The sequence below is a fragment of the Triturus cristatus genome, chromosome 3_2 (assembly GCF_964204655.1).
Source record: "Triturus cristatus chromosome 3_2, aTriCri1.1, whole genome shotgun sequence".
NCBI classification, from domain to species: domain Eukaryota; kingdom Metazoa; phylum Chordata; class Amphibia; order Caudata; family Salamandridae; genus Triturus; species Triturus cristatus.
The window spans coordinates 454,684,978-454,701,681 of NC_140584.1; the positions used below are offsets into that span (position 1 = coordinate 454,684,978).

The 16,704-nt window shown below is 42.8% G+C and overlaps 1 protein-coding gene across 2 annotated transcripts in view; it reads right to left on the minus strand.

Annotated features, from left to right (window-relative positions):
• Positions 1-8,946: 8,946 nt before the first annotated feature.
• The window catches only part of LOC146857529 (uncharacterized), a 223,115-nt gene continuing 215,357 nt past the window's right edge, over positions 8,947-16,704 (minus strand). For both annotated transcript variants that reach the window (XM_085648070.1, XM_085648071.1), the window contains exon 10: positions 8,947-15,174. In XM_085648070.1, coding sequence (XP_085504196.1) covers positions 14,864-15,174 — 311 coding nt within the window. In that variant the 3' untranslated portion in view covers positions 8,947-14,863. The remainder of the gene's footprint in view (positions 15,175-16,704) is intronic.

Here is a 16,704-nt window from a genome sequence, read left to right on the forward strand (position 1 = left end):
GTATTTCTATAGTCCTTGGTGGGGACTTCAACTGCCAGTTTGAACCATTGGGAGGGGTGGATCAGGGTGAGCAGGATGAGGTAGATGCGCTATGGCACATTCCAGACCCTGATATTGCCCCAGTCAGAGCTTGGACACCTTTGGTATTACAAGTACAATCCTTCTGCCTTACAACGTCTCTGCGGGCGTGTAATGGGAGAATGGACTCTGACCGCCCAGCAATAGGAACGTTTAACCGGACTGATAGGGTCTCCATCATTGACTATATAATGATAGAAGCTAAAAACTGGAGTAAGTTAAAGAGCTTCAAGGTTGAAAAAAGGCAGGATAGTGATCACAACGCCCTGATTTTAACTTTGAAGCCAGGGGCCTTCGGGCTAAAAAACCCTGACACTTCATTAAATGTGGCAATTCCTCCCCTTGTATTATCTAACAATCGCAGAAGGGTGAAATGGCCTCGGCTGGCAACGTCACCTTCACAACTCGCGAAAATTTATCAAACTGCGATACCTTTGATAACCCGGATGGCTGCCGAAATAGGGCCTATGCAGGCAGTGGAAACACACAAACAGTTAGTGATGGAATTGGGGGATGTTTTCTACCCGATAGCTCGAGCAAAGAAGTATGTGCCCAAAGCTTTCCCTTGGTTTAACACTAGGTGTAGGGAACAAAAAAAGAACCTTCTCGCAGCAATCAAATCAAAAAATAAACCCAACATACGAGATGCTAGACAAGCGTATAAGAAGGAACTGTCTAGGAGTAGGTTGGAATGGGAAGAAGAGAGGTGGGAAGCGCTGAGGGATGCCCTGGTGACAAAGGACGCTAAACTCTTTTGGGAGCTAGTAAATTCTTCTGTAGGAGGCAGCGGGGAATCTTTTCTGCCTAATATTGCTCCCTCAGTATGGGAAACGCACTTTGCCACATTGTATTCTTCCCCCTCGATCACCTTGGAGCCACAGAATAGGGCTATGATAATGCAATCAAATGACCAACTCTGTGTTTTATCGGATTTAGATCCTACACACGAGCATTGTCCACAGGAGCTGTCAGATCGTGGAAACCACTCTGACCACCTAAGAATTAGGAAGCGGATGACTTCTGAAAGCATTGAGGATATCTCAATCAAGGAAGTAGAATCCGCTATTGCCAGGCAGCCCTCTAATAAAGCCACAGGGCTTGATAAAATGCCAGGTGATCTCTTTCGTTCACAACCTAAAATCTGGGGACCTTATCTAGTTGTATTATTTAATGCAGTTTTGGCAGGAGCTAATTTACCAGATACCTGGGCAGGGGCTGAAATTGTTCCTATTTATAAAAAAGGTTGCCCTTTAGTTCCCTCGAATTATAGGCCTATAAGTCTCTTGGATACTACACAGAAACTTATGGGCCGGATCATACTAGATAGAATACTCGGGTGGACAGAGGAGAACAAGATATTAAGTACCTATCAGGCAGGGTTTAGAGCAGGGATCTCGACCTTGGACCAGCTCTTTAGATTACAGGTCCTGTTTTGGAAGACCGTAATTTTGGGAGGGGGTAGCCTCTACCTGGTCTTCGTAGACTTACGGGCTGCTTTTGACCTCGTGCCCAGAGAAAGTCTATGGAAGGTCCTGGAGGATCTAAACCTCCCGCCTTACCTACTAGATGTTCTGAAGCATCTCCACAAAGATAACTTTGCCCAGGTACGCTGTGGGAAAAATGGAGAGCTTTCAGAACGTTTTCCAGTTACCAGAGGAGTACGCCAGGGCTGCGCCCTGGCCCCCACTCTCTTTAGCCTCTACATTAATGGTCTGGTGGGTGAGTTAGATAAGGTTAAGAATAGCGATGTTCCTCGGTTGGCATCTGGACGGGTGCCTGCATTAATGTTCGCAGACGACACTCTACTGTTGTCTCGAACCTCTACAGGCATCCAGAGGGTATTGGATGGCTTTGTAATATTTTGCGCTTCGCGGGGGCTGGAGATCAATCTAGAAAAGACAAAGTTCATGATCTTTGGCCCCCCGAAGCGCACTCGCCCCTGCCCAGTCCTAAATGGCATCCCACTAGAAAGGGTTGGTACCTTTGTCTACCTGGGTGTTACCCTGACTGAAGATTTTGGCTGGGGCCCACAGGTGGTCAAATCTGCCCTGAGGCTCACGCAGATAGCGGGGGGCATAAATAAATTTCAAAGGAACACGCTATTTAAGCCAGTCTCCCCTGGTCTTGAAATATATAAAGCCCAAGCTAGACCTGCTGCAATGTACGGTGCAGAACTCTGGGGCTATACCCGTGTATTGGCCCTGTCTAAGGTCGAACATACATTTATTAGAAATTTGTTAGGGCTACCCCAGAGCACCCCGCTGATACCCCTGAGGCTAGATCTAGAGCCTATCTCTGAACTCCTGGCGAGCAGACCCCTCCTGTACTGGAGAAGGTTGTGGACAGCACCAGAGCTCGGAGATTACAGAGCTGAGTTTCTAGCAATTTGGGATCAGCTGAAGAGTAGAAACATACCTTGGCTATCCCATATAAAGGCCACATTATATCAGATTGGTCTTCCTCAATTATGGGAGACTCCAGAGGAAGGCTGTATGGCGGTAAAAAGAACGGAGTTGCTAGCTCTAGTTAGACAGCACAATCTGGACCAACTATACCGCCTGTCATCTATGGGTAGGCTGACTACGGAATTCCTGCAAGTAAAACTGACCCCTAGCAGGGAGGAGTTCCTAGATTTGATCCAGCCGCCCAGAGCAAAGAAATTATATATCCAATTAAGGTATGGTTGCCTCCCGATTGGGGAATTGACTTGCAAGTGGACGGGAAGAGATGCGGGGGTCTGCCCTGTCTGTAAAAAAACCAAAGAAGACCTTGCCCATGTTTTATTTTTCTGCACCGCTTATAATGAAATACGCAGAGTCTGGCTTGTGCCATTGTGCAGAAATTTGGGAATAAAGCATTGTGCACAAGCCTGCAGGATTTTACGCTATGACACTTCCCCCCAATTGTGTTCTCTGTTTCCCGTTTTTTATATGGTATGTGGAGAAGAAGGTCTGCCTCGATAATCTAATCAACTATTTACTTTTAATACAAATGGAATTTAATTGTTCATTGCTGCTACTTTGATAACTGTTGTTTAATAACTTTTTATCTAAAATATTGAATTATTTATGTATTTTATGTATATGTATATATTTTATCTGTGCTTTTATGGTCATTGACCGAAATAAAGCTATCAAAGTGAAGTGATTAATTTTTATAACAGTCACTATATTTGAAGGTTGCTATCCCACACATTTAAGCGTCCAAAACAATACATGCATTTATTTTATGCTATTTGGTACATATGGCACGACAATTGTTAAAATCACCTTGGAATATTCAAAAATAAATTGTAGAATTGATCTGTGATGTGTAGAATCTAACTGTTCTGAAGAAATGTATGTGTTTTGTTTATTTTTACATATATCTTAACAAAAGAGGGAGAAAGAGGAGGGAAAACAGGGGCTTGTTCATCTACCCTAACAATGAATTTAACAAACAAAGAGAACGAGCTCAAAGCGTAGCTTTTATCAACCCAATAGTCAAGGTCATCGGAAAAAATCTCCCTCGCAGGAAACCTAATGGGTTTATAAAAGAACCTGTAAAGAAGTGTGGGTGACGCTGAAGTAGTTTTCCACAAATAGTATTTATTGTAGAGTACAGAGAGCCGTCCCAGCTTGCAGAGTGAAGACACAAGCTGTAACTGCCACACAGGGAACGCTCAGGAGGACATGCTCATTAACATTCTAGATGACATCACAGTATTCTGGCTGATCTCTACTTCATATCACCACACCTCCCTCCTTTTAATAAAAGAACTGAAGCAACTGAAAGAGAAGCAAAATGGAAGAGGAAGGTACAGAAAGGAAAAACAAGGGAAATAATATTACAGGTCAAAATAAGTAAAACACATAGATGAACTTAAACATAATCTACTTGGCCTGGTAAGAACCCTGGTACTCCTCCTGACATCCCCCCTCCCTAAAACAGTATTGTTAAGTTTCACATTTCTGGAAGATGAACAAGGATCCTTAGCAACACGTGAGGTGCTCCACCAATTTCCATTAGCCAATTTCACAGCATTCTTGTGAATATCTACCACCTGCTGAGAATATCGAAATTTAGAAAAACCTTTTCTTACTGAGACAGGGTTTTTTACTCTAACCCAATCTCCCACACAAATCTTGTGAATTTCTTTTTGAGCAGTAGGTTCAATGTTTTTTAGCACATGTTTTCTATTGGCTGATTCCCACATGCTTCTCATGTCACCACCATGGTGAAAAGATTTTAGCATCCAAGAGGGATAAACCTGGGAAGAAGCTTTTCTCCCTCTCATGAGTTCGAATGGACTGAAATTGGTGGCAACATGAGCCGATGTACGATATGACCAAACCAGACCCTTCACAGCTTGAAAGACAGAACACTTGGATCTGAAAGCTGCTTGAACACACTCCACAACAACTCTGTTAAATCTTTCAGTTTTGCCGTTGCTCTGCGGGTGATAAAGAGGAGTTCTGGTGAGTTTAATACCACAAACTCGTAGAAAAGAATTCATCTCGTGGGAGACAAACTGGACACCATTGTCCGTAAGAATTTCTTCAGGATAACCTTCCCTGAGAAAAATCTTGTTCAAACAGTCAATTACACTCTTGGAATCGGGTACACTAATGGGTTCAACCTCAACCCACCTGGACAGATGATCAATAAGAACCCAAAAATATTTTGAATTGTCAGGAAGGACATGAAAAGGTCCAAGAAAATCCATGCCTAACTTCTGCCAGGCTGTACCAGGAGGAGGTACAGGGGATTCAACAACACCCACTAAGACAAGAACTTTGTCACTGGCATTGCATCGTGCACATTGTTTAACTAAATCATCAACCTGGGTGTCCATCCTAGGCCACCAAAAATCAGACCAGACTTTTCTCTTAGTAATAGTAGCACCAAGATGACCTGAATGTGCAGTTAAAATAATTTTCTCTCTGTAGCACATCGGAGGTACCAGTTTGTCGCCTCTGACTACTTTTCCACCCTCAACTGAAAGCTCATTACTAACCTTCCAGAACATCTGAAGATCAGAAGAGAGACATTTCTCTTTTGGCCAACCTTTTTTGATAAGTGAAGCAACTTCTCTGAGCACAACATCCTTATCAACTTCTGTTATCCAGTCATCTTCTACAAAAGACAAGGATTCCCGACTAACATTTGCCACAAAACATTCTTCTACCTCAGTTTCCCAGTCTTGCTCATCAGTATCGGAAATGGGAAGCCTGGAAAGGCAATCTGCTCTACTATTCCTTCCCCCAGGAACATATTCTACACTGAAAGCATACTCAAATAGTTTGGTCGACAACCTGGCCAAGCGAGCAGTGATGCGTTTAATATTTTTCCCAGACAGAATGTCAACCAAAGGTCGATGGTAAGTCTTCAGAATAAAAGATCTACCCCATAAATATGGTTTGAATTTCTCAATACTCCAGACACAAGCTAGGAGCTCTTTTTCAATGACGGAGTACTTCCGTTCAACAGGACGAAGAGTCATGGAAGCAAATCCCACTGTGTGCTCCTTTCCCTCTAAATGTTGGGACAGCACAGCTCCCAGTCCATACTCACAAGCATCAACCGTGACAACAGTTTGTCTGCCTTCTACAAAAGCTTGTAGAACTGGAGCTTTGACAATATGATCTTTAATTAATTGAAAACCTTTCTCACACTCTTCTGACCATTTGAAAGTAGCTCCTTTCTTTAGTAGTAATCTGAAGCATTCAGTGGTTTTGGCAAAATCCTTCATAAACTTTGCACAGAACTCGCAAAGACCAAGAAAGGACATGAGTTGCTCCTTGTTCTGAGGAGCAGGTGCTTCAACAATACTCTTGACTAAGCCTGGTCTAGGTTTTATACTGTGTTCTGAGATGATATGACCTAAATATTCAATCTCTTTTGCTTTAAAGATGCGTTTGCTTTTCTGTAGCGTCAAACCTCTGCTTTGTAACACACTAAAAACTTGATCAATCACTGAATCATGCTCAGTTTCAGTTTTTGTGAAGATAAGAATGTCGTCTTGAAAGACTACTACGTGAGGGTTATGACTGAACATTTCAGTCATGAGTCTCTGGAAAACAGCGGCCACAGAGGCCAAACCAAAGGGAAGACGGCAAAACTGAAAAACACCATCGGGGGTAACAAAAGCAGTAAGATGTCGGGACGGAGGATGTAATTCGACTTGGTGATAAGCGGCTTTAAGGTCTAGCTTAGTAAACCACGAAGATGACCCCACTTTAGAGATGAGATCCTCAATGCGTGGAAGGGGAAAACCATCGACCCAGATGGCTTAATTGAGGCTTCGCAAGTCAACACACATCCTCAAATCCCCAGACCTTTTTTTGCCAAAACTATGGGAGAAAGCCATAGAGTAGACTCGACTTTTTCCAATGATACCTTGATCGCACAATGTTTGCAAATGTTTGGAAAGATCACCTCTGATGCTTAAGGGAACATTGTGTAATCTATGTTTGACTGGGATGGCATTATCCTTAACTCTAATAGAATGTTGAAAATTGGTGATCTTTCCAAGACGGTCTTCAAATATTTTGCTAAACTTGCATTCCCAATCACTGCTCATTTGAATGGTGGACAGGGAATCAGTGACACAAAATAAAGACGAGCTTTGATTAGATTGTCGATGAAAACAGGATTAGCTAGACCAGGTTTGATGGTCAATCCAAATTCAGCTTGATGAAGAAGCCCAAGAACATTGATCCCTCGTCTTGCAACATACACTTTGCCTTTGATGGATTCCCCTAAAACACCAATGGTAGCCCAAAAATAGCCCAACAATTCGATTCTAGTACCTTCAAAGGCTACAGTGAGAATATCCGGTGGAAATAAGCTCTTTTCAGACCAAAATCTAACATACTGATTTTGTGATACAATAGTAATGCGTGCTCCTGAGTCTACTAACAGTTGAATCTGATTCTTTTCGATTGTGACATCGACCTCAGGGTCAGGAATGTGTAGTAAATGTTGCTTTTCATTGCAGTTTTTCACTACTATGACATATTCCTGACTAGTAACATCTCCATTAAAATTTATCACTTTCATTGATAACACATCTTACATTTCCTCTTCTGCCACTCAGACAGACTTTGGCAAATTGGCCCATTTTGCCGCATTGCCCACATTGTTGACTGATGGTAAGACAAATTTTAAAAGAAGAAACATGTAAAGATGATCCACATCTGTAACAATAGATTCTGGGATTAGATTGTCTACTTTGCGTGAAAATTCTTCCACCTCTAGGCATGCTTGGTCTTCTAATATTACCAGGTGTGACAAAAGGAGGTTTGATACAAGGAGGTTTGGTAGAGACAGCACCAGAAATAGTTGTATTAGATAGAGCAGTCTCAAGTTGCTTAGCATCCTCCATTGAAGTTTCGATACTCTTGGCAATGTCGATTGCTTCATCTAAGGTAGGATCTTAAAAATAGAAATTAGAAAAGGGAACAAGTCTTCACTTTAATTCCGTGAAGATACGTCGTTGCCCAGCAACCGGAACAGCATTGGTGCGTGCACAAGCTCGCGGTGAAGCGGGTAAACACGCGTGTGGAGATGCCGTTGCTCGGCAACCAGAACTATACTGGTGTGCGCACACAGCTCGAGGAGAAACAGGTTGGCGCGTGTGCTTCGGCGGTAGATACAGTGCGAGTGAAGTGCCTTGCGGGTAGGCTCTGGAAATACTTTAAATATTTGAAAAGTCACAAAAACAAAAACGCAGCATAAGTAGAAGAAAGCGGACAAGCTGATTTTAGCGATGCGAGGCAGAAGCAGGAGCAGTAGGCAACACCAAGCAGGACAGGCACTAGAAAATCAACAAAATGGGTACGGCTCTCTGTACAAGGTAGCGCGGTGGCGCAGCAGTGCCTTAGGAGGGGAGATAGAAGAAAAAAAAAAAATCTACTCACAGCTGCATTCCCATAACACAGGCAAGGAACACCTGTGACACAGTTCACAAAGGTCTTCAGCAGGAGAAAATGGCAGCAGGCAGAGGATCCCGCCTTCTGTCGCCACTGTAAAGAAGTGTGGGTGACGCTGAAATAGTTTTCCACAAATAGTATTTATCGTAGAGTACAGAGAGCCGTCCCAGCTGGCAGAGTGAAGACACAAGCTGTAACTGCCACACAGGGAACGCTCAGGAGGACATGCTCATTAACGTTCTAGATGACATCACAGTATTCTGGCTGATCTCTACACCATATCACCACAGAACCCTCACTCACCAACCTAGTTGGTAGCATGCTTCATCATAGGGTTCCCACCTAGAGGGCTAAATGCCGCCTGGGTGTGCTTAGATGCTTGATTACAGCAGAGCTGGGTTTTTTGTTGAGTTTTTGGGGGTGAGTGGATACTGTGAGAGTGAAATATTTAAAACTACCTCCAGGGTACCAAATTCTTTATTATAAGGTTCCTGGGGTAGGGTTAAAACCAAGTTATTTGGGCGTGAATGAGAGAGTATGGTCTCACACGTCACTAAAAGTTTATGAAAATAATCCAAGTTATGTGGTCTACATGTTTCAGCCAATCAATTTACAATTGATTGGCTTTCTTCTGGACCCGTGGCTCAGGGTTGAATAGCCCTGAAATCACGTGAACTATGCACACACACTAAGGTATGCATAGTTGTGTAAAGTGCGTCAGATTAGATAGTTTTTAAGGCACAAACATTTTTCGTAACTAGATCCCGGTGGAAGGCGGTGCCTACTGTCACACTTGCGTCAAGGTCAGATGCCTGCAGAGTTACCTACTCATTCGTCACTTCCGAGATCTCGGCGATATACATATATACATTAATAAGCAACTCTTATAAAGGTTACACATTTCCATCAATATGATATATACTATTTTGACAATTTAAGCACAAGTAAAATGTGGTGCTCTGAAAAACAAATACTTTAATATTTTCTTCCCTTTTCTTGTGAGAACAATACAGACAAATCATGTTCCTGATCCAAAAGAGAGCAGAACATAACTATAATTTTGATTTTATACAAATACAACGGAAATGTACTCTTGTGACATGTATTGTTTGAAATCAATGCATAACGTAACATAAATAAAAATACCTCAAAAGACCTTCAACAGAAACAACTACTGGTGCTGAATCCCAGCCCAGATATCTTAATTTAATTCATTCACTAGCGTACTGAAAGCAGCGTGGGTGCAGTACTCTTCATGGCACTTTCTCCCCCAGATATCTCATCAATTAAAAGCTGGAGGAATGTATGTGAGTGGAAAGAGCAATAAATGTGCAAATACCATAGAAGTAATGTTCTTACACCTATTGCCATACTCATTCCTCATTTCTCGGGGCAAAACTTGTAACTGTACGGTATTGTTACACCTCAGAATTACTGATCCCCGATTTAAAGAAAATTTAAGGTGGAGGAATACTGATTTGGTTTCCCTAAGCCCTTCAGAAAGACTGCCTAAGCCTGCAATACAACACAACCACTTGCAGAAGCTGCTAGGTGAATTAAGCTTGGACATTTAGAACTAATTCATACCTAATCCATATGTTGTAAAACTGGTCCGGAAGTTTTTAATCAGAGCTTAAAGTAATTTAAAGATGTAGCAGCCCAGTGGATATTTTGACTTTGAGAGTCAAGGGAATGAACAAAGATGACAAGTCCTCTGTGGAATGCCAGCATGCAGGCAAGTTCTTATTGGGCCAGAAAATAGGCCAGAGCACTAAAATAAAAATGCCCACCATTAGCAAAAAAAGTGACCCATGTTTGAAAATCGGGGCAGTTTTGATCTTGTAAACAAATACTGAATAAGTGTTTTGCAAGGTATGGCAGACTGCATGGATTTGAGCTTGCAGCAGGTAATGTTTCTTTTAATAGAGAAATCCACAGTAAACACTGGCCAGGCAGACCATAACACACGACCACAGACAGCCCAAAAAAGTGGCCCAAACACTGACCTGTCAGACCAGCCCGTCGGGCACTGCCTGAATGCCCTATAAGCCAGTCCAACCCTGCATGCAGGACCTGTCGTCACTTTGCTTTTTCATGTGGCAAGCCCTTAAAGTAGGGGTCTGTTGTCTGAATAAACCAAACTAATGTCCCAAATATGCTTGAGTTTGCTCCCTGTTATGTGAGAGACATTTTTAGGTCTAGTTTGATAGTTTTAGCTCTCTGCAAAACCTATTCTTTACACTATAGAGAGAGAGCGGGTGTGTCAGCCCACTTCAACCATTGCTCTCAGACTTTACCAATCGCGTCGTAGCTCAACCCAGAGGGGCATTTTTCACTCAGTGACATGCTATTCCATTGTGTATTACTGCGCCTCTCAGGAAGCTATCTTAAAATAAGCTTCCCCAATAAAATCAACACATTCTTAAAGAAAGGCTTATAATATTTGGTGTCATCAAGAAAATCATGTTTTTCGTGCATGAAAGAAAACATGAAATAAAATATAATGAAAGATGACAATATTGAACAGTAAGACCTGCCAATTAACAGTGCATTTTTTTCAGTAGCACCTTCCATCTTTGAACCTATGCAGCTGCAACAGCTTGGATTGCCTGTTTTGTTTTCATCTGTGCACCTAGACCTCCTAAATGCATGCAGAGGACCGTCATTCTGCCTTGTAATAACATCAGTTGCTCTCGTCATGATCTAGGTAAGGTTACCCAACCTGTCCTATTTCTATGTCCCTTGCTGGCTAATAAACGAAAATGAATGAGGCTGGGATAAGCCTTTCCTTCTATGCATACAGCTGCCTCCATGCCAACAAAAAGTGCCCATATGCAGGATTCCCATCATGCAGCCTTCAACTTCCAGTTTGTTTTGTTTCTGTACCTTTTGTTTGATCTGCCTGTGAATAGCCTGTGGCAAAGGTCTTCAAACTTTTTAATGCTGCGCCGCCCCTCAATCCCCCACCCCTTAGTGGAAAAAGAAAGTCATCGGTGTAGTGGGTCAGTGGTCCTGTGCTCTGGCCAGCCGGCCGGATATTGTGTGCAAGTCATCTGCAGGCCAGGCATGGCCTGCGAGGTTAATAAAAGGGGAGGAACCGCATGTGGGTTCATCTCCCGACACTGTATAACTGTGTGTGTCTGAATTACTTTCGTAGTTGTCCCCGCATCATACTCCTGCCTTTGAGGCCTACCTGCACTGACCCCACAGTGCCGACTGTGGGATAGCACACTTGGGACCCCTCATAATTTTTTCTAAATTATTCTATTAAATTGGCAATGTTTAAATATGTCTAGATTTGTTTAAACATTGCAGTTGCTATGTTACAGTTTTAAATGGCATGATTGCCAAACAGATGATTCTGGTCAGGCAGGCCTTACTAACATGTAAAAGTACCCACAGTGTGATTTTAGAAATGAAGGTAGGGGTTTTGAAGAATATTTGGAGTCCCTACCTTTTTTGCACATACTCCAAGCTAGGATATAAATGGCAAAATATGGTAGTGATGGTCCCATTACAGAAAAAGCAGCTCACTGCAGAGAATTTTTTCCACTTAAAACAAAGCACTGAAACCAGCGTAACGCTTCTTTTGGCCAGAGCCTGGCAGCCTTCCTGCCCTGGGGTCACTTGAAGCCCCCACTAGGGGTGCCTACCCCCCAGTTTGAAGGCCTGTGGCCTGATGCGTTGGTGTATCCCATCTTTTGTTCACTTATTCCTCAAGCTGCCTATTCGTTTTTTACAGTGGTGGAAGACTGTTGTTTAAATATGATATTTACTTGTATCATCCTTGTTGGCAGCTGGAAGCCGAACTTAAGCCATTCTTCGATGTTAGCGAATAAGCATTGTTTAAGTGAATGTGTTGTGAAGGTTCTAGGAACAGATATGCAGTGGTCGCTCTTCTTTACCTCCATTAGAACCTTTGTGGTAAATTGTATTTAAGAAAGCCATGCTTAGGCTGTGTTTGAATTGACTCGAGTTCATATAATGACTTTTATTCCACAACCATATTCTGCTCATCCTGTAAACTTGGCAAGATGCATTAGAGGGTTGGGTACTGATAATTCCCTGCAGTACCACATCATTCAGAGATTGCCCTTTGGTACCCGCTGCACCTTCCCCATGACCTCTGGCTCAGAGGGTGCAAGGGCAGTGCAACCAACAGAAATTAAATAATGCTTTTTAAGAGTGATAGTTACTTATTGCACTGCAAAACCGTCAGAAAGAGAAAAACCGGAGCTTGCAAGAGTGAGATAAAGGGGCAGGGAGAGACTGACAGTGGGTGAAAGAGGCCTTAGGTGGATTCAAGACTAGGCAGCCTTGGTATTAGGTGCACCGACGTTTAATGACACCAGCCTGGGGCTTCTGAGCAGAGCTTCGGACACCAGCACTCATTCGGATATAAATTAAGCACTTCGTTGTCGACTCTCACAGTTTGTAAATGCGACCGCCCCCTTCATCGCCTCTGAATGTACTCTCATTAAGCTTCATGGACACTGCGCCCTGCCCCTTCATCGCCTCTGAATGTACTCTCATTGGGCTTCATGGACACTGCGCCCTGCCCCTTCATCGCCTCTGAATGTACTCTCATTGAGCTTCATGGACACTGCGCCCTGCCCCTTCATCGCCTCTGAATGTACTCTCATTGAGCTTCATGGACACTGCACCCTGCCCCTTCATCGCCTCTGAATGTACTCATTAAGCTTCATGGACAGTGCGCCCTGCCCCTTCTCTGAATGCACTCTCATTGAGTTTCATGGACACTGCGCCCTGCCCCTTCATCGCCTCTGAATGTACTCTCATTGAGCTTCATGGACACTGCGCCCTGTCTTTCTTCACTTTTCTGCTAATGTGGAAACTGAAGTGGGTTGAAGAAATCACGGACAACACTGAGGCTGCTTCAGTTTTTCGATTCCCTTTTTTCCTTTGTCTGCTCCATATTTTTCATTTGAAAAGAAAGTATTTAATCTATTGTTAAATGTCTTCCACCAGATCTCGAAGAATAACTCCCCACAGAGAAGCTTCTGAGACGGTTTTAAAAGCATATTCGGCCTGCAGCAAATGACTTTGGTTCAATGCTTTCTATACCACGGCTCCCCTTTGCCATCTTTGAGATTTTGTTGAAAAAGGCACAGCAGGTGAAATACAGTCATCAATGTCGCAAGCGTCCCTCATAAAAAGGTAAAGTACAGTGCATGCTGCCTTTACACAGTTACAAAGTACGCACTGGCATCTACACCGCAAGATTCCGTGAGACTAAAAGCAGAAAGGTACAACCATTGATAGAGCAAGCTTCCCTCACACATACAGCAGGTGCAATACAGGCATCCGTTGTTCAGTCTGTATTCACAAACAGTGAAGCTTGTAGTCTGGATGTTTGTACTTCTGTCTAACAGAGTGCAGGTACAACATAGGCATCGACAGTGCAACCTTCCCTCACACACAGAGCAGGTACAGCAGAGGCATTTGCATTGCAAATTTCCCTAACACATACATCACATACAGGACACAGATGCTTGTCCCCAAGACATGTCCCTACTGCCAGTGTCCTTCACACATAGAACAGATACATTAGGGCAAGTTTTCAGTCTTCAGACTTAGTTGGCACAGGCAATACCAGTATAAGCTTCCATCCCACACAGACACACAGCAAGCAGGGACAGTGTACACATCTGCAGTCCAAGCTTCCTTCTTCCACACAGACCAGGTATAATACAGGCATCAGCAGTGCAAGCATGCTGACAAACAGTGCAGTACAATTACCCATAGTGCAAGCTTCCCAAAACACAGACGAGGCATGATACAAGCGCTTTCAGTGCAAGTTTCCTTTTTACAGAGCCAAAACAGAACAGGCATTCACAAAGCAAGCTTCCCTCACACACAGAGCAGATACAGTACAGGCATATGTAGTTCATGCTTGCATCACAAAATGGTACAGTACAATCACCTGCATGGCAAGCTTCAAGATTGCGTAACATACAGAGCAGAAATATCACTAGCCTACACACAACAAGCTTCCTTAGCAAACAGAGCAGGTACAATCCAGGCATCTGCAGTCAAAGGTTCTCTGGTTACAAGAGGTTATGCTTATTATCAAACTTTACATTGGTAACACCATCCTTGCAGCAAGCTTCCCTTCTCAAATAAAGGATCAACAGTACAGTACAGACTTCTCTTTGCTCACACACAGAACTTGTAGAGCACTAGTGACAGCAGTGCAAGCTTTGCATGCACACAGTGTGAAATACGAGCATTTACACAACAAGCTTTCCTTAGCTCACACACAGAACATCCACAGAAACTACAACAGTGCAAGCTACAAAGACAGACTGGATAGATCAATGGCAATAGTTGGACATGATCCACTCACACAGAGCAGGTACAATAGAATCATGCATAGTGCAAGCTTCTCTAACAGACAGAGGAGGTATAAAAACATGTTTCTCAAACACAACAGGTATAGTACAATCAGTCAGTGTAAGATCTATCTATCTATCTATCTATCTATCTATCTATCTATATATCTATCTATCTATCCACACACACATATATGTACATATACATATGTGTGTGTGATTTAATAAATATTTCCAATTTCTCAAATATTAAAACAACACAAATTATCATGCTTCACGCATTCTACAGTGCATTTAACACAGCATTTTTAAAAATCCCATAGAAGACCCATTGGGTTTGTCAATGTCTTCTGCACCTTGAGGAAGAGGATGTGAGCTGGGTTGGACAGAACAGTCATCAATTTTTCGCAGATGTCCTTTTCACTTTGTTAAATTAGAAACTTAATCCTCAATTGCACTTCACATTTTCGATTTCATGATTGGTCATTGTGGTTTCTAATATTATAGTTTAGCATTGAGTTAACTATATGTTAGTGCATATTTTCTTTTCACTGAAGTCCCAGTCTGTGGGTGGCAAACCTCACACAGATATTCAGCCTCTTTTGTGTCTCTAGCTGTCACCAATTCACTGTTTAAATGGTAGAGGCCATTTTCCTCAAGTGTAAGTGTTTCTGTAATATGCTCAGACGTTAAGACAGTCCATCCTGTGCTCCAGAAAATATGTATATCTCTGGGGGCAAATTCCATCACCGAACAAGATAAGGTGACACGTTCTCCACCACATAGTTTTTGCTTGCTGGATTTTATCTCCGACACCCGGGGGCTGATTGCTGCACATGCACAAAAACAAAAAATAGACATATACATTATTCTTATTACCTTTAATTTTAATGGACATCAATTGTGGATCAAACATAAAAAGAATATACGTTCATTTCTTTTCTTAAGTACAAGCTGCTAAATTTCTGTGTTTTCTTAAAAAAAAAAAAGTGGCTTGCAGACAACCACGATCGCTGGCATCATGCCAAAACGTGTTTTTAATGATAACACATTGTGTATGAGTCTTAAGCTTGCATGATTCAGTCGGTATTATGCCTACTTTTATTTAATCAACATCGCCTGAACTTAAATTAAATGGATCACACAGAAAGAAGACTCAGCAATTAATTAAAATATGTTTAGAACCAAATAAAAGCCTGACTACACTTCTGGAATTTCATAACAGTGACAAACTGCCAATTTTTGTCACAAGGAGTAACAGCTGGGACTATTTACCTCATTCAGAGTTCAGGTATATCAAACTTTATTTTTCGATCGTGTTCCCAAGGGCAGTTATGCTGATAAGGTGTTATAAGCAAACTCCACTTTCTATCCTATGGGGACAGATAGCCTTACAATAGTGAAAAACTAAATTGGCAGCATTTACTATCAGGATTTACCACACACATCAGGGCATGTCCTACCTTTCACACACTGCACCCTGCCCACAATGATTCCTTGGCCTACCTTAGGGGTGACTAACATGTAAGAAAAGGGACGGTTGGGGTCTGGCAAGTGGGTGCACTTGCCAGGTTGACAAGGTAGTACCAAACTGCGCACAGATACTGCAGCGGCAGATCTGAGTTACATTTACAGGTTGTGAGTGGCACAATCAGTTCTGCAGGAACACTAGCAGCATTTGATTTACAGGCCTTGTGCACACACAGTGCTCTGTGCTAGGGACTGACTAGTACATCAAATATGCCAATCATGAAAACACCAATCCATACCAACAATTTACCAAGGGAGCACTTGCATTTTGGCACTGATCAGCAGTGGCAAAGTGCCCAAAGCATCTAGACTAGCAAAACAAAGTCCAACACACAGCAAAAACACTGGAGGCAAATGCAAAAATAAAGGGGAAACCCACACCAATGATGCCAGGTCTAACAATAAAGCAATGAGGAGAAGTGCGACGCATTCGTAACTGCTTCTGTCGTATCGGCTACGAAACCAGCGCAGCGCCTGCCCGCGGAACGAGAAATCGCTACTCGCCGCATCGAATGCACCGATCTACGAAGGCCGAGATCACCTCACCGATTCCGAGGAAGGTCCAGCTGTGCGGCTGCAAAAACCAATGCATCGTAGGACCGCAGCGGAAGGAACTAAATGCAAGCGCCATTGCTGCCACATCGAGAACTGCCGCATCACCTTCCCTGCACGTAAGGAGTCGACACATCACCATCCCTGCGGCTGACCGTACTTCTGATTTTGACGCAACCAAGGTACTTTGTGTTTAAAGTGTCACATCTACAATTTGCTTGGAACACAACTGTTTCTACCTTTTCAATGTCATATTTTGATCACTGTATTGTGGATTT